This window comes from Cebus imitator, unplaced genomic scaffold (assembly GCF_001604975.1).
Source record: "Cebus imitator isolate Cc_AM_T3 unplaced genomic scaffold, Cebus_imitator-1.0 Scaffold0, whole genome shotgun sequence".
In the NCBI taxonomy this organism is placed as follows: domain Eukaryota; kingdom Metazoa; phylum Chordata; class Mammalia; order Primates; family Cebidae; genus Cebus; species Cebus imitator.
The window spans coordinates 12,152,634-12,170,119 of record NW_016107315.1 but is presented as its reverse complement, the minus strand read 5'-3'; the positions used below and the strand labels follow the sequence as shown (position 1 = coordinate 12,170,119).

Genomic DNA, 17,486 nt, shown 5'->3' with positions numbered 1-17,486 from the left:
CTGCTGGGTCATTTCAGCACACACACACACACACACACACACACACTCACTCACTCATACACACAAACCTCTATACCACAACATCCTGTGTGCATTACCTCCCCATGTCTCTGCTCCTCATTGCAGAAAAGCACCCTGAGAGAGGGTTTAACCCACCTGGATCAGGCTTTGCCCCATTACCCTGTTTATGTACTTGTTTATTTATTCAGCAAATATTTACTGAGCACCTAAGATGAGCTGACCGTGTTCTCTGTTGGCGATACAGCATATAACAACTCAGTGAAAAGTTCTTGCCTTGGCGGAGTTTGTATTCCAAGGGGGGCTGATAGACAAGGAATAAGATAAGTAAATTGCTTCTCTGAGGGCTGATTAAAGCAGTAGAGAAAAGTAAAGCAGAAAAGAAGAGAAAGCATGAATGTGTTGGAGGGGGTGTTCAATTTTCAGGAAGGAGGAAAGACCACACCAAGAGGGTAAAAGGAGCTCCCTCATCCAAAGGAGGTGCAGGAGTGAGTGTCACAGAAACCCAGGGGAAGAGGGGACAGCCCAGTACTAAGCCCCGGGAGGAAGCGTGCAGGGTGTGCCTGAGAAACAGCAGGAAGCCCCTGTGGCTCAAGCAGAATGTGAGGGGAGCAGCAAGAAGTGAGGGGCACAGGAGCAGATCTTGTATCAGCACAGGGAAGGCTTAATGAGAGATGGTGCGTCACCACCATCTGGAAGGATGAACGGGAGCTCCGTGTGAAACGGGGCAGGTGGTATATGAGGCACTGCCAGTAGTTTGAGGTGGCTGAAGCCCAGTGCCCCAGTGAGCTGGGAAAAGAAGACAGGACCAGACCAGGAAGGTCTCCGAGTGCCACTTGATAAAAGTGCCTCAGCTTTTATCAAGAATACCAACAGCCCCTGTTTCACCAGACCCATCGGCCACTTCTCAGACCACATCATGCCCAACCTGGCAGCAGCTTTCGACCAGATAAAACCACTTGCTCGGAACACTTTGGTTCTTGACTCCATGCTCTCTGGGTTCTTCCCCAACTTGCTTGTTAGCTCCTCCTCCTGCCCATCCTGTGAACATTCCAGCGCCCAAGCTCGCTTCTCTCTTTGAAGTGTTTCTAACATGTGTGATAAGATGCTCACGCATGACATGTGTCACATGTCCTCCTGTTCTTCCCTGAGGTGCTAAACCACCTGCACATACATGCTAGAGAGTGTAAAACCTTTCTGCCAGAATCAGCTCATTGGCTGCCTCAGTATTATAGGAAATGGAGGTAGAAGAGGTTGAGAGGCTGGAAACGTTAGTGTGCTGTGATATTTTCCCTCTGATGGCAAGTACAAAGAGGTGGGCTTCATATGGGTGCCTTGGAGAGCTTCTGGACTTCTCCAAGCTCTTGAACTCCCTGGAGAGCTTCTTGGTTTGCCTTTTGTGCCCTGGAGTCTGGAGGCCACAGAATGGGTTGCTAATGTCTACCAGAAGTCTAAAGGCCCGAGAATGAGGTAGGAATAGCTCATCTGGGAGCAGAGCAGAGAGCTGCTGGGGAGACAGCTGTCCTGCTACCCGGGCAGGAAACATTGGCCCGGCCCTGTGTGGACAAGGGGGAGAGCTGCTTGGAGTCACCTTAAGGGTAACCCTCCAGTAAGCCAGCTAGAGGATCCACGTGGCCTCAGCTGGAAGGGTCCATCACTGAGGCCAGGGGCTGGGGGAGGCCAGCTGCTCTGCCACTGACTGGGGTGGCAGTCAGAGGTCTCCAGGGCAGAATCTTTGTGGGCTCCACAGAAGCACCCCAAGAAGGAAGAGCTGGCATTTGTGCCTCTGCCATCTCAGGGGCAGCAACAGCAGACAGCAGCCAGCCTCAGAAGACTATAGTTTCGCCCCTCATTTGCCACCCCTGGATCCAAACTTGGATGGGTCAGTAGTTAAGAGTAGGAGGGAAGAGGAGCTACAAAAGTGAGAAAGACCACCTCCACCAGCACCTACTTCCCACAGCCCTCAGGCCTGGGCGGGGGAAAGCTTTACCTCCTAGAGGAGCTTGGCAGTTTGGGTTTTCAAACCGGACTGGGCTGGAATTATTTCCTTAAGAGACTGAACAGGACTCTTCAAGCCAAAACAAAGAGGCTCTCTGTCCACTATTGGAGAATGAGTGGAAAAGCTATAAGACTTGCCTGAAATTTTATCCAGGGTGGAAAAAATAGCTTACAGGTGAGGTAGAGAGGGATAGTAAGAGAAAGAAGTAGGTTGATCAATAAGCCAGTTACACAAGCACCAACTCAGCGAGTCCAAACGCTCGTCCCTGAGCAGCGAGACAGGTGGACAGACTCCAGAGACCTGCAGAGGGGCCAGGGAGGAGGTGTGGTCCGCAGGGCAGTCTCGGCCTAAGGACAGGTAGACCCTGAAGGGAACGTGAGGGTGGTTGGGAAGGTTCCCTGAATAACTGGGGACAAACTGGTAGTTTCTGTCCCTGTTGGCATGGTTGTCAGGAGCAGGGTGTGGAGGCTGCTCCAAGGCAGATGAGGGTTCCTGGGGTGGTCTGTCAGGTGAAGATAGGAGGCTGGCGTTACTCTCCTGGGGAGCCTGGACGCTAAGCCTGAAGCCGTGGGCAGTGAGATTAACACCCTAGTTTCCTCTAAAAGAAAACTCTTCACTGTCCAACTGCCAGATTAAGAGTTTATGGCCGGGCACAGTGGCGCATGCCTGCAATCCCAGCACTTTGGGAGGCCGAGGCGGGCAGAGCGCAAGGTCAAGAGATCGAGACCATCCTGGCCAACACAGTGAAATCCCGTCTCTACCAAAAATACAAAAATTAGCTAGGCGTGGTGGCATGTGCCTGTAGTCCCAGCTACTTGGGAGGCTGAGGCAGGAGAATTGCTTGAACCTGTGGGCAAAGGTTGCAGTGAGCCGAGATGGAGATTGCACCACTACACTCTAGCCTAGTAACAGAGTGAGACTCCAAAAAAAAAAAAAGAGTTTACATGGGCACGCTGATTTGCAGTGGGGAGCTTCCCCTGCAGGGCCATTGTTGTGATGCTGTCTAGAGCAGAGGAGAGGTCTTGTATAGGGGTCTGAGAAGAGCTGAGTGATAGCAACAGGGTTAACCAGGTCCCAAGAGGAAGGACGTTCAGATACCTCTTGTGCATTTCAGCTAGAAGCCACCTTTCTGAGGTTCAGACCACATGGGCTGTACTCCAAGGGGCATTTGAAGAGCCACCAGGTGGAAGACACGTGTTTTCCTGGTACCTATGTGCTGTCTGTGGCAGAGAGGGATCTGTGGGCACTGCATCATCCCACCCAGACTTGAAGACGGTATTAGTTCTTTCTTGGTGGAGTTCGTGGAAACGACACTGTGAGCTCCAGGCCTATCTGTACCGTGAATCCTATGCCTGTGTCTTGTTTTAGAGGGTTGGCACATCTAGGGGATTTCAGAACCAAACTTTAGACTAACCGAGCTTCCAGCCTGGCTGCCCTGTGCAAAGGCATTCCTGGTGCCAGGCCTTTGCAGAGACCCAGTGGGTCATGTCACATTGCTTTTTCAAAGGCCACTGGGGAGGCTTCCTTTCAATGGAAAACTATGCTGGGATGATGACAGTCTAGGAATGCAAGGGGTATTAGGGGGAAATCAGCCCGACTTCCTGTCCAAGGCCTGGATTGTCTCCGGACCACATTTCCCACACCCTATCCTCAAACATCCCTCCAACCCCCAAACAATCCTTGTACCTACAAACAGCCTCCATCCCCCACTCACTGCCTAAACACCTCCAGGCAGCCCATGCCGTCTCCAGACTGTGAAGATCACACCTCATTTTGAGCTAAACTTGACTTGTCAGCCCTGGCTCTGTTCTCTGTGGCTGCACAGAGCCAACACATTGGCTCCCTCAATCACGTTCCACTCAAGCCTTCTATCTCCAGAGACACTCTGTCCAGGACCTTTGGCCCCACTGGGCAGTCCTGTCACCATTTCCTCCTAGGTCTGAAGTTGCATGATGGGATTTCTCCAGTCCTGGGTTAGGGTTCTTGTGATTCAAAGAATTTAGAAGGCTCAGTCTAACCAGTAGGGAACTTTCTTTTTTTTGAGATGGAGTCTCGCTCTGTCACCTAGGCTGGAGCACAGTGGCACAATCTCGGCTCACTGCAACCTCCACTTGCTGGGTTTAAGCAATTCTCTGCCTCAGCCCCCTGAGTAGCTGGGATTACAGGCACATGCCACCACACCTGGCTAATTTTTTGTATTTTTAGTAGAGACGGGGTTTCACCATCTTGACCAGGCTGGTCTTGAACTCCTGACCTCGTGATCCACCTACCTTGGCTTCCCAAAGTGCTGGGACTACAGGCATGAGCCACCACGCCTGGCCTCAGAGGAGAATTTTCTACCCTTGACATGTGCTGACCATCCTGGGCTCTCTACCTTTGCCCATGCCTGGGATGTTTGCTTCAGTAGCAGCTGTGTGTGCCATGGGCAAGCCCTTGGCTGGAGAGTGGGCATTTCTCTACCCTTTATTCTTGGCAGCTATTCCAGTCCTCTTATAAGAGGCATCACTGTGCCATGCACCACTCAGGAAAGTCACTGCCAATTAAGTCATTTATGACCAACTCATCTCTTCTGCAGTGCCCTGTCCCCATCGGCCCCCTCTTGTTAATATCCTCAGCTGTCACTCCCCTTGGAAGATCTCCCCTGCCCGCCCCTCCTGTGTCCCTCTCATCTCCTACAAGATTCCATACAGCAGAAGTCACTATGTTGCTTGTGAACTTACCTGTCTCCTCCCCTAGAAGGTGACTCTGGGAATAGGGGCTGAATTTATTTATCTTCAGTGCTGGAATACAATAGAGGTCCAAGAAATGTTTGCCAAATGAGTGACACCTTTCTGGTTTACTGAGAGCCATCTCGGCCATAGAGACCCCCACCCAGGTGGTGCTAAAGGAACTGAGAGGCAGACACCCAGATAGAACAGCAAAGTGAGTCTATCCGGGGGACCAACAGCCTTCCAAACTGACAGCCTCCAGGGCTGCCAGCATTTCGGGCTGAAGGTGCCCAGCAGACTCTGATCCACGTATTTATTCTCTCTGAACAGGTGATTATTATTAACAAACAGGTGTTCTGTATTTTCTCATGACACAAAAATATACCAAGTAGGCAGCTGTTGCCTGCTTACCACTGATGACAAACTAAAAAGCATTCGCCACAGGGGCAGGGTCAGATATCTTAAAGAATTGTTTTGACCGGTGTATGATATTGATACATTGTCCTGCCACTTTGGAATGCCCCAAGTAGTTTTCTACTTGGGGGGCGCCAGCTAGGTTTTCCTTGCCATCGTTCTTCCTAGCAAACAATACATTCTGTCAAACACTCAGCATTCACCAATATCCATAAACTTAGCATTTCTCAACATCTGTATTCATAAACCTAACATGTTGCAACACTTGTGTTGAGTGGTACCTGAATTGGTGTGGCACTTTATACTCTAACAGGCTTCTTACAAATCCATTTCCTTACTCCATTAATCTGAGCAGGTCAGGACAGGTGGTGATGTTCTTGTTTTACAGCCAGAAAAAATGGACACCTGTTAAAGGACACCCCTGAGTGCACAGAGCCTGCTCAGTGACTGAGCTGGGATTCGAGGCTGGCTCTGGCCTCTTACCAATTTGGAGTTGATGGGTCCTTGGCTTAGAACAGAGGCGGCAAACTGGCAGCTTGCTGGTCCTATGTGGCCTGTGGACATGCTTTGGCCCACACAGTTTAAAAAAAAAAAAAAAAAAAAGTGTGTAAGTTGCCAACACTTAAAAGAATTAAGAGATTTCCCAATTACTAGCTTAAAAATGTAAGCTTCTGGCACCGTGGGCTTCCATCCTCACATGGGTAATTCCTGACATATGCTGTACTCCCAGGCCCCCCACGTGCCCCACTTAAGTTTGCAACCACTGCTTGGAGAAAGAATCCCGTCGTGAGGCCTTGGGGGCCAGCTTTCGGTCCTATTCACGGTTGTGTCTGTGGCACTTAGCTTGGTGCTTGATAGGCCATCAGTGCTCAGGATTAAAAAGAACCACATGTGGCCAGGCACGGTGGCTCACGCCTGTAATCCCAGCACTTTGGGAGGCTGAGGCGGGCGGATCACTTGAGGTCAGGAGTTTGAGACCAGCCTGACCAACATGGTGAACCCTGTCTCTACTAAAAATACAAAAATTAGCCAGGTGTGGTGGTGCACGCCTGTAATCCCAGCTACTCAGGAGGCTGAGGCAGGAGAATCGCTTGAACCTGAAAGGCAGAGGAGGTTGCAGTGAGCTGAGATCGTGCCACTGCACTCCAGCCTGGGTGACAGAGTAAGACTCCGTCTCAAAAAAAAAAGAAAAAAAAACTGCATGCTGGTGGGACAAGGTCTGGTCAGACCTCCAGAGAATCACGTCTGTAGCTGCCAATATGCCTGAGGCTTTGGCCGGGACTTGAGGCCAGCTCCTGCCTTGGCAGGGGTCCTCAGGGTCCGCCTCGGTGGGAAGGAAGGAGGTAGAAGCAGCTCCTCTCGCCTTCCCAGGACAAAGGCCATGATGGGGTAAAGGAGCTGGACAGCCTAAACAGTGACCGATTGAGAACCGTCCAGCTCAACGTCTGCAGCAGCGAACAGGTGGAGAAAGCGGTGGAGATCGTCCGCTCGAGCCTGAAGGACCCTGAGAAAGGTAGGGAGCCCCTTTGGGCAGGAGGGGCTGTGAATGGGGCCATTCCAAGGGGCCCTTGCCGCACACCACCCTCCGCTGGCCAGCAGCCTGCCACCGCGCTCCTTTTCTGATCGTTTAAACTCTTCCTCCTGCACAGTAAGAGGAAGGGGATTCAATTAAACACCCGTGCAGAAGGGCAATGAAAAAATGCAGCCAGGAGGTGATTTCAGAGTTCATGGAGTGCTTTGTGGCTACGTACTGATTCAGGTCAGTTCAGCCAACTCCCACGGATGCCCCCGCTGGACCAGGAGCTGGGTTGGGTGCTGGGGACACAAAGATGGTCAAGGCCCAGTCTGTTGTCCCCAGGACCTCATAGTTCAGCCGGGGACTGAGTTCAAAATCAGGGAGCCGTGCATTGGGAGAGGCGTCGGTCCAGCCTGGGGTGCAGCAGAAACAGGCCAGTTAGGGCAGATTGTGGGGAGAGCAGGAACCACAGCTGAGAGCGGGACAGGGTAGGGTAGTGGGGGCTGTTTGTCAAGCAGTGGTAGTAGCCCGGCACCTCAGTATGAGTCACACAGCTCAGGTCACACGGAGGGGATGGCAGCCAAGGAGGCTGGGGTGGGAGGTCTTGGATCCTAGGTGAGGCAGCATGGCCCCCTCCCAATGGCACTGGGGAGCCGCTGAGGGAGTCGTCCTGAGGGAATGGCCTGGCTTCCTCCGAGGATGGCAGTGGCAGCGTGGATTCACAGGGGGAGTTAAGCGTGGGTTTGAGAGTCCGGAACTAACGTGGTAGGTGTTGGGAAACAGGAACGGTCAGGCGCCAGGAGTTCTGAGAAGGTGAAGCTAGCCGGACTTGCTGACTTGGATGGGGGGATGAGGTGAGGCGTGAAGTCTCTGTCCTGGACACCTGGTGGCCTGCACTGCAGGAGCAGGTTGGGAGATAGTCAGAGAGGTTGGATATAGTGTCCTGGAAGCTGAAGAACCAAAGGTTTGGGAGAATGGGGGCAGTACCACTAGCCAACAGGGTCAAAAGCTACAGAATTTCCAGCAGCATAAGGACTAAAATATCCTTCCAGTTCAGCCAGCAGAGGACCTTGGTGGGAGGAGCTCTGTCTCCAACAAGTGGTGCCATTCATGTAGAATACGGCAGTGGGGGATAGAGCTCCCTGGAGCCGGGTCCCCAGCAGCGTCTGGAGAAGCGAATCTTGAAGTTTACCTTTGAGCTTCCTGACAGCCCAGGCAGAAGGGGTATGTCGCATTCAGGCCTCTGCTTTCCCTCAGAATGGGGTGGGGCAGCTCCTAGGAACAGTGACTTCAGTGGCTGGGAAGGAGGAGGAAATGGGAGGAGTGACCAGATCCCTCACTGGGAGGTCTGCTGAGCATGTATCAAGCAGGTGGACGTGGGGTCGCTCAGAACAGCCGCCTCAGAGGCTGCATGTGTGGCTATCGGTGACGCCGCTGCTCTGCCTGTCGCTGATGTGCTGCCTCATCAGCCCACTGCTGTTCCCATCCTCCCAACAGGCCAGTCACAGGCCCCTCTGTTCTCTGTTCTCACTGAACATCTGTTTAATAAATAACAGGCAGAGCCAGCGCTCCTGTTCCATTAAGAAAAGGCAGAACGGGTCCCGCTGGGATGATTACCAGCTCAGAACCTGCAGCCTGCTTTGCCCCTCCCTGGCAGTAAATTCTCCTCCCTCCCACCTTCCCTGGGCAGCTGGAATATTGCCTTCATAAACTACTGGGCAGGAAAACAGCTCCATCAGCGCCATAAAGCCACTTGATTATAGTGTGGGTTTTGTGGTGATCTAAGATGCCCATGGAAAGGCATCATCACCAGAGACCTGAGCAGAGAACGTACCAGGCTGGGGGTGCTAGTCCTCTGCTCCCTGCTTCTCTGGGGCAGAACCACCTCCGTTCTCTGTACTGGACTGGCCAGGAAGCCTAACCTGCAAGGCAGGATGGGCCTGGCCCACGCAGAGGGGAGGCACTCACCCCCTCTGTGCAGGGGATCTGAGCTCAAATCCCAGCACCAGCCTGATGCAAACCTTCCCCTGCTGCTTTTTCCACATTCTGGAAGGCTGGAGAAACTACTCACCATGAACTTAACCAATACTGCATTTGTTTTTGGAAAAAGATTTGAAGACTTTTAGGTATGAAAAAACAGTCCATCTGTCAGATATGCAGTTTTGCGTCCCCAATCTACGGCGCTCTCTCTTGCCCGCCTCCCTCTCCCCTTTCCTCCGTCTCCCCGCTTCCCCTCTGGACTCTCCCCTCTCCTGGCCTAGCCTCTGAAATTCCTCCTCAGGCAATGCCGACTGTGAACTCCAGGTGGCGCCCTCCCAGAGCGTTCTGACCTGCTGTGGCCGCCACCGGCCCATACCCCACGCAGGACATTTCATCGGGGTTCTCTTCCTCTTCCCCCACCATGGGGGCACATTTGGAGGGCGAGTTTGATGCCCTGCCCCCTGGCTCTGTGGAACAGTTGCTGCCAAAGCCTGGGGAGCCAGCCACGGCGGGGGGTGGCGGGCGGCGAGAGGAAGGAGACTATCTGATGTGAGCTGGAGCCCTCTGCACGGGTCCCCAGCCCCCACCCCAGGGGACACCGAGCCTGGGAGCCCAAGAGCAGGCTGTGGGATGGCCTGATCTTGGCACATCACTTACCAGTCAGTCGGTCAATATTTATTTATTTATTTATTTATATATTTTTGAGATGGAGACTCGCTCTGTCGCCCAGTCTGGAGTGCAGTATGGTGCGATCTCGGTTCACTGCAACCTCTGCTTCCCGGATTCAAGTGATTCTCCTGCCTCCGCCTTCCGAGTACCTGGGATTATGGGCGCCTGCCACCATGCCCAGCTAATTTTTTTTTTTTTTTAAGTAGAGAAGAGATTTCACCATGTTGGCCAGGCTGGTCTCAAACTCCTGACCTCAGGTGATACACCTGCTTCAGCCTCCCAAAGTGCTGGGATTATGGGATTACAGGAGTGAGCCACCATGCCTGACCTGGGCTTCATTTCTTATTGGAAATGTGACTTTGGCTTGCACCTGGTGGGCTTGCACCCTATGTGGGCCTCAGTTTGCCCATCTGTGAAGTGGGGGGAGTGCTTTGAGAGCCATCCAATACTCACACCTGGATGGGACCACTACAAGAGCATGGGGAGAATTTCAACACAAGTTGCTTTTAGGCTGACGGGTGGGCAGAACACATGCAGGGAAGCGGGTGAGAAGCCTGGGAAAGGCCTTGCCTACCATGCTGTGGGTTGGAGACCATAGAGCAGGAAGTGACTGATGGGCAGAGGGTCTACCTGACGGGTGGGGTGAAGATGGAGGTGGAGGAGTGAGTGAGACAAAGAGACCCAGGAGGAGGCTTCTCCAGTAGCCCAGGAGAGAGGCAGCAAGGACCCAAATGAATGCCAGAGAAAATGGGAAGGAAGAACCACCCAGCAGAAGTAACCAGCAGCAGTCTGGGGTGTGGGGCTGAGTGTGAGGCTTTGTCCTCAGACTGATCTGGGTCCAAATCCCACCCTCCCCACCTGTTCGCTGGGTGACATTGCCCAGGGTGCTTCAGCTCTCTGAGCTTCAGTTGCCTCAACCGGACATGAGACAATTTAGGATCTATTTTACAGGGTGGTTATGAGGATCAGGGAAGTTAATGAATGCAAAGGGCTTAATTAGGAGCCTGCCAGCTGTCATGTTGATCTTGATCTGGAATATTACCTGTACTTGGTGACTCATTAGATGGGGAGGGGTCGAGGAGCTGGAGGAGTCACAGATGAAAGCGAAATCATTAACAAAGAGGAGGAGCAGGCTGGGGCAGCTTGGCAACTTGATGTGTTGGTTGTGTTTAGGGTGAGTTGGAGACCTATCGGACGTTCAGGTGGAAGCGAAGCAGGAGGAGAGGGGGATGAGGAGAGAGCCGTGACTCCCAAGGAGAACTGGGGAGCCACTGATGTGGAGGCAATCTTGGGGTTGTTGCAGGAACCCAATTGCTGCTGCCCAAGCCAGCGGGAGTGCCTCCGTGAGTTCATTCAGAACACTGGCTGAGGACGCCAGATGGCAGCTAGGTCCACAAACTCAACACTCACCAGGTCAGCAAAGCTATAATCCAGGGGCTGTATCTTTCACAGGTCATGTTTCATTAAACTTTTTTGGATAGTAGTGTCAAATGTAATTTTATTTTGAGGTAGCAAAAGGGCTTTATGCATTTTAGATCATGGGATATTGTCTCTTATGAATCAAACACAAAACAGCTGGAAAATTCACCCACATGAAGAAGATGAGTTCAGCAGCATGGAGACCTAAGAGCTGCGTGTGATTTGAGAGGAGCAGGGTTCGGCTGGGACGTCGGGGGACCCTTGTATCTGGGGGCAGGTGAAAGAAAGGTGTCAGGGCGGATGCAGGAGACGCCTAGGAATCACTGGGGGTGATGTCCTTGGCATACCACCCTGGATACCCTGGAGAGTACAGGTTCAAGACAGCTGGAGGGCTGGGACCCAGTGTGGTATGGAAGGGAGATGGAGACATCAGAGAGATTGAGAGAGAGAGAGAGAGAGAGAGTGTGTGTGTGTGTGTGTGTGTGTGTGTGTGTGTGTGTGTGTTTGAGATGGAGTCTCGCTCTTGTCGCCCAGGCTGGAGTGCAGTGGCCTGATCCTGGCTCACCGCAACCTCGTCTCCCAGGTTCAGGTGATTCTCCTGCCTCAGCCTCCTGGGTAGCTGGGATTACAGGTGCCTACCACCACACCTGGAAATTTTTGTATTAGTGGATAGAGTGTGTTTTTGGAAGCCTGGGAGGCGAGGAAGGAGAGCGAGTAGCGCAGTTACAGAAGGATCTTCGGGATATGGAAATGCGGTATTTGTAGACATTCATTCATCTAACACACATTTGCTGAGCACCTAATGTGTACAGCACTGAAGGGCTGGAGGCATGGGCAATGGGAAAGCTAAAGCTGCGTGACAGAGAAGGATCAGTGGCTGTGGTCTCGAAGATGACGTGGGAAGTGTCAGCCATGACACGTGGGGAGCGGCCTGCTGGGAAGAGAGGAGGGCGAAGACTCAGGGCACATCTGCAGGGAGACCCCGGGAGCTGTGGGGTTGTTGTAGATGATGCTGACCCTGTCATTAGCATCTGAGGGAGGTCACAGGTGAGACCTAGAGCCGGGAGATGCCCACAAGGCTTTGGTGGAGAGTGGGAGGGAGCTGTTCATGGATACTTTGTTAGCCAGCAATTTCCTTTCCCTAATAAATGCCCTTAATTCTCCGTAATTGAAGGAGAAGGCACCAGAGGGCAGTGAACAAAGCCTTAATTTGGGAACACGGAAGGAAAGCAGCTAGAGACCAATTACTCTGTCATTTACACAAACTCATTTCCATGATTAACTTGGAAAATGAAGCAGTGCTGAGTTCCCACAGGCAGGGATGGCCCAGGGAGGGGAGCTGGGCTCTGAGGTTGCCCGCGGGCTTTTGCCACAGGAGACTGAACCCTGAGGGTTTCCACAACAAAGAGGCAGGGCCCAGCTCTGTCGTGAGGCTCTGACCCAGCCAGCCTTTGCACCCCAAAAAACTGAACTCTGAGAGGTCTCTGCAAAACACAGCTGCCTCCTCATTGCCGCTTTCAGGCCTGTGTCTGACTTACTGGATAAACTTAAGCCTGTCCTTCCCCCTCAGGACCTCAGTTTCCCTAGCTGTAAGATTAATCGACTACATAAACTCCAGGAAACATTCCAGCACTGTGATCTTCCAAGTCTACAAAACCCAAGCATCCATACTCAGCTAGTGTTGCAGGAAACAGTGAGCCCAAGTATACTGTGACAGTGTACATTTCCTCCGATCTATACTCAGTTCTGTGGAACCTCACATGTGACAACCAGCAAACAGTGAATGCCATGGCTTCCAGGAGAGAGGGGAGTAATGGAGTAGTTGTTAGGAAGGTCTCCAGCGGGAGCAGGATGGGGCCAGACCCATGATCATGGCTTGGCTGAGCCTCTGACTTGATGCGTGACCTACAAGCTTGGTCCCCTCTCTGATCCTGCAGAAGGGGCTTGGCCTGGAAGACCCCTGTGATTTCCCTGGTTTCTAGCAAGAGAAGAGAAGATGTGAGTGAAAGCTTCAAGGTAGAGATGAGGAAACAGGAATGGGGTGTGAAACTCAGGGGGTGGGGGTGGGATGGGCTGGAGTAGAGTGGAAGTGGGAATTTGAGGTGAGTGAGACTCGGGCTGGGGGATGCCGCAGGCTGGGACATCCATCCTGGGCCCAGAGATTGAGCCAAGCAGGTGTGACGTGAGGACTGGACATTCTAGACATCAGGGAGGGCTGCAGTCGGCCCTTTAGACCTCTTTATCACCCGTCATTTCTGAGTGACTCTGGAAAGTTTCCTGAGAGCATTGGGCAAGAGGCTGGGAAGTCCCAGGGAAAGGGACAGAAGTGGAAAGGCTGCAGTGTCTGGGGCCAAGCCCGTGTGGTAACTGCACACCTCTACCTTCCTGTCCAGGGCTGTGGGGCCTCGTTAACAACGCTGGCATCTCGACATTTGGGGAGGTGGAGTTCACCAGCATGGAGACCTACAAGGAGGTGGCAGAAGTGAACCTTTGGGGCACAGTGCGCATGACAAAGTCCTTTCTCCCTCTCATCCGAAGGGCCAAAGGTGAGTGGGAAAGGGAGCGCCCTCCTGCCCCGGGCCTGCCCTACACGTTCATCTTTGCTCAGAATGGAAATACCTGTCCCAGCAGCTCCAACATCCACAGCTTAGCAAGGCTGGGCTCGTGAATCCCAGGGGTTCTGCTCGGCCCGGGGTGATGCTGGGCAGTGGGGCTGTGGCCAGCTAGGGGAAAGAGGTGTGTGGCTTTCAGGAAGTAGAGCAGGTAACAGGTCAGTGGTCTGTGTAGCAACAGCTTAAAGATTTTAGACACCATCTACTCTGGGAACCTAATCTAGAGAGAGAATCGCCCTTTGCACAAAGCTGTGTGTACACATCATTGCATCAATTGGGTGTGGTTAAGTAAATTTGGCATATTCATTCTATGGGTTATTTATACTGTAGTTTAAAAAGTGAGGTAATTGTGGTATTAAGCAACAATAGTAATAATCAAGATTAGAAATTTGGAAAACCGGCTGGGCGCAGTAGCTCACACCTGTAATCCAGTGCTTTGGGAGGCTGAGGCGGGTGGATTATGAGGTCAGGAGATCAAGACCATCCTGGCCAACATGGTGAAACCCTGTCTCTACTAAAATACAAAAAATTAGCTGGGCATGGTGGTGTGCGCCTGTAGTCCCAGCTGCTCAGGAGGCTGAGGCAGGAGAACCGCTTGAACTGGGAGGCGGAGACTGCAGTGAGCTGAGACCGAGCCACTGCACTCCAGCCTGGCGACAAAGCAAGACTCTGTCTCAAAAAAAAAAAAAGGAAAGACAGCAAAATGCCCAAACCATGTGGGTGGCCAAATGTGAGCAAACAACTCTAGAAGTCTTTGACTTGGATTTTTTCCCTAGTATGGCAAGCAATTGTGGCAAAAATGGTAAGATCCATACATCTATTGTGAAGTTCTAGCAAAATAGGCATGAACACGGAATGCAGCTGTAGGATTTTAGCAGAAAACCCTAACCCTTCAGTAACTTAGAGGTTTCTAAAAGGTGCCTCCCCACAGTGCCCAGGATGGGGTGTGAGTTCCTTTCTGGGTACACACCTAGGGAAAACTGGTTCCAGATCTGCCTGGGCTTCCCAGGCCGGGCCAAATACGATCCACTTTCAACCCCCCTGTTCCCAGGCCCAGGAGGAGCAGCGGGAGGCCCCTGATGGCCCCAGACTGGGCCTGTGGCTGAGGGCCTTGGAGAGGGTGGAGGGAGAGGGGGTCAGGATACTCTCCCAATGCGCAGGATTCTCGCCTCATGTCCTAGCCCTGAAGTCAGGTTCAGAAACCCTGCCCCTGCCTGCTGCTCTGTTTGCCAGACTGTCCTGGGTTCCACCCAGGTGGAATGGAGCTGGAGAAGTGAGCCTAACAGCGTAGGCCCTGTCCTCTTTCAGGGCTGTCTCTGGGCTCCCTCCCAGCTGCAGCCCCAGGTGCTTTCTCCTCTGCCCTCCAACCCCCATTACCAGTGTTGATATCAGTGGATAGACACTTGGCCTTAGTGTGTGACTTATCTGCACATCTTACTGTTGGAGCTGATCTTTAAGCTCCATAAAGGGAAGGGGAAGGTTTTAGGCTGTATCTCTCCCTAACCTGCACCAGACCTTGCTCAGATCCACACAGACACAGCTGTCTCGCCTCCCCCTTCTCCCCTTATGTTTTCACCCCAAATTATTATCACTGGATCAGGCTCTATCTGGTTTTTGAGTCAGTTGTGTGTTGCCCATCACACTGTACCCTCCTGCTTCTCACCCACTTGTCCTCCCCTGTCCCGCCTGGCACAGCCAGGTTCCCAGGGAAGAGCAGGGGTGCTGATGCTGAGGCGTGGGCCTGAGCTGGCCTTGCCTACTGAATGAGAAGGCTCCCGGGTGGCTCAGAAGGGGTTCCAGCCAAGCCTCTGGAGACATGCCAGATTTCTGCCCTCTGTGTCATAGGGCAGTGCCACCTGAGCAGGTATCTCTGTCTCCCTCTGTAGGCCGCGTCGTCAATATCAGCAGCATGCTGGGCCGCATGGCCAACCCGGCCCGTTCCCCATACTGCATCACCAAGTTCGGGGTGGAGGCTTTCTCGGACTGCCTGCGCTACGAGATGTACCCCCTGGGCGTGAAGGTCAGTGTGGTGGAGCCTGGCAACTTCATTGCTGCCACTAGCATTTACAGCCCTGAGCGCATTCAGGCCATCGCCAAGAAGATGTGGGACGAGCTGCCTGAGGTCGTGCGCAAGGACTACGGCAAGAAGTACTTTGATGAAAAGATCTCCAGAATGGAGACCTACTGCAACAGTGGCTCCACGGACACGTCCCCTGTCATGGAGGCCATCACACACGCCCTGACCGCCGCCACCCCCTACACCCGCTACCACCCCATGGACTACTACTGGTGGCTGCGAATGCAGATCATGACTCACTTGCCTGGAGCTATCTCCGACATGATCTACATCCGCTGAAGAGTCTCACTGCGGCCTCCGTCGGGGATCCCTGGCGAAAGGGGAGGGGAGGGAGGAACCCATAGTCAACTCTTGATTATCCACGTGTAGATTATCCACCGTCCCAGGAAGACCCATAACTGGTTTTAGCATTACCCGGAGGGAATAACCCAGCCTGACTTGTTTGCATAGTGAGTGACTTGCGCCTTCAGAAATGGGGTGTGGGGTGGCAGGCAGGGGCCTCCAAATCTCAGGGCAAACATGCTGCATCTGTCTCTCTGGAGATGAATTTCATACAGAGATTCTGGGAAAACATCTTTATATTGAAAACAGATTTATTATGGAATAGAATCAAAATTCCTTTACATCTTTAAGCCACATTGTCAGTTTAAAAAACTATCTCATTTGATCCTCAAGCCAGTCTCCTGAATCAAAAGGACAGGTTTTTTTCTTTTGTATATGAAGAATTTGCAGCTTAGAGAGGATGAATGAAATAACCCTTTTATTGCTTATAAATAGTGCCAGTCATGTGTCCTGCCACTGCTGTGGAAACACTTCACATTTTGCATTGCAGGGCTGCTTTGGATCCATCTACCCAAGAATCTTCTGACTAACTCTGTGTCTTCATCTGAGGCACACATACCGAGTGCCCACTGGTGCCTCTGCATGTCTGTGGTGCTGTGTGACTGGTCAGCCAGCAGCCAGTGACTCAGAGCTGGCTGTATGGAGGGGGTGAGAATCCTTCTGGATATTTTTTTTTTTTTTGAGACACAGTCTCACTCGGTCCCCCAGGCTGGAGTGTAGTGGCGCCATCTCAGCTCACTGCAAACTCCGCCTCCCGGATTCAGGTGATTCTCCTGCCTCAGCCTCCCAAGTAGCTGGGACTACGGGCATGCACCACCACGCCCGGCTAATTTTTGTATTTTTAGTAGAGACAGGGTTTCACTATGTTGGCCAGGCTGGTCTCGAACCCCTGACCTCAAGTAATCTACCTTCCTCAGCCTTCCAAAGTGCTGGAGTGAGCCGCTGCGCCCGGCCCTGGAGATTTTTACTTGAGATTTTTCCAACCTCTTTTAGGACTCAGGGTAGACTTGTGTGGAGGTTCTCTCTGGCTAAGAAGACAGATTGTTACTGGTTTGAGTCTGCTTGGTTTTGCCTTGGATGGGGCCAGTGTCAGTGGGCAGTGCCATGGTGGGGCACTGTGGCATCTTCTCCCCTAGCAGTGGATTTGGGGTCCCTGCTTGCCTCACATGGTGCTTACACACGCACACACAGACACACACACAGACACACACACACACCCCTGTTCTGCAAGGCTTCAGCACAGCCTTCATTCCCGACTTGGCCTCATTTTCAATTAAGAAGTGGTGCCACTTTAGTCAGAGTCTGCATGATCACTTCATGGATTGGAGTTTGAAAGCCGCCATCCCTGCAACTACCCAGGGCCTGTATGTCTGGACCAAAACCAAACACCAGTCTTCCAGGTGGCTTTAGGCCTAGGGCAGGGTCCCAAGTGCCAGCCTTGCAAATCAGACTGTAACATTTCCGCCTCTCCCCGGGCGGGCTGGACCTGCCGCTAGAGGGCGCTCGCCTCCTCCGCAGCCGGCGCCGGCATCCGTTGCCCCAGACTCCGAGCTGCCACCAGAGCCCAAGGTTTCTCACGGCGTTCGAGATTCTCACCTCGGAAACTGGGAACAAAGAAGCAAGAAACGCCCCTTTAGAAACAGTGTTCCCGCTCTTCTAGCAGCTGCGTGGCCCGAACCTGGAGTCTGGTGCCAGGAGAAGGCAGAAGAACCCGGGCAGCTGGAGTAGGCTA

The 17,486-nt window shown here is 52.7% G+C and overlaps 1 protein-coding gene across 2 annotated transcripts in view; it reads left to right on the top strand.

The window, feature by feature from the left end:
- The window catches only part of BDH1 (3-hydroxybutyrate dehydrogenase 1), a 53,437-nt gene extending 37,336 nt beyond the window's left edge, over positions 1 to 16,101 (top strand). Inside the window, exons 5-7 of one of the 2 annotated variants that reach the window (XM_037735735.1) lie at positions 6,511 to 6,652; positions 13,117 to 13,269; positions 15,222 to 16,101. In XM_037735735.1, the coding sequence (XP_037591663.1) occupies positions 6,511 to 6,652; positions 13,117 to 13,269; positions 15,222 to 15,691 (765 nt within the window). In that variant the 3' untranslated portion in view covers positions 15,692 to 16,101. The remainder of the gene's footprint in view (positions 1 to 6,510; positions 6,653 to 13,116; positions 13,270 to 15,221) is intronic. The other variant, XM_017523158.2, reaches the window with a different exon arrangement.
- Positions 16,102 to 17,486: the final 1,385 nt, after the last annotated feature.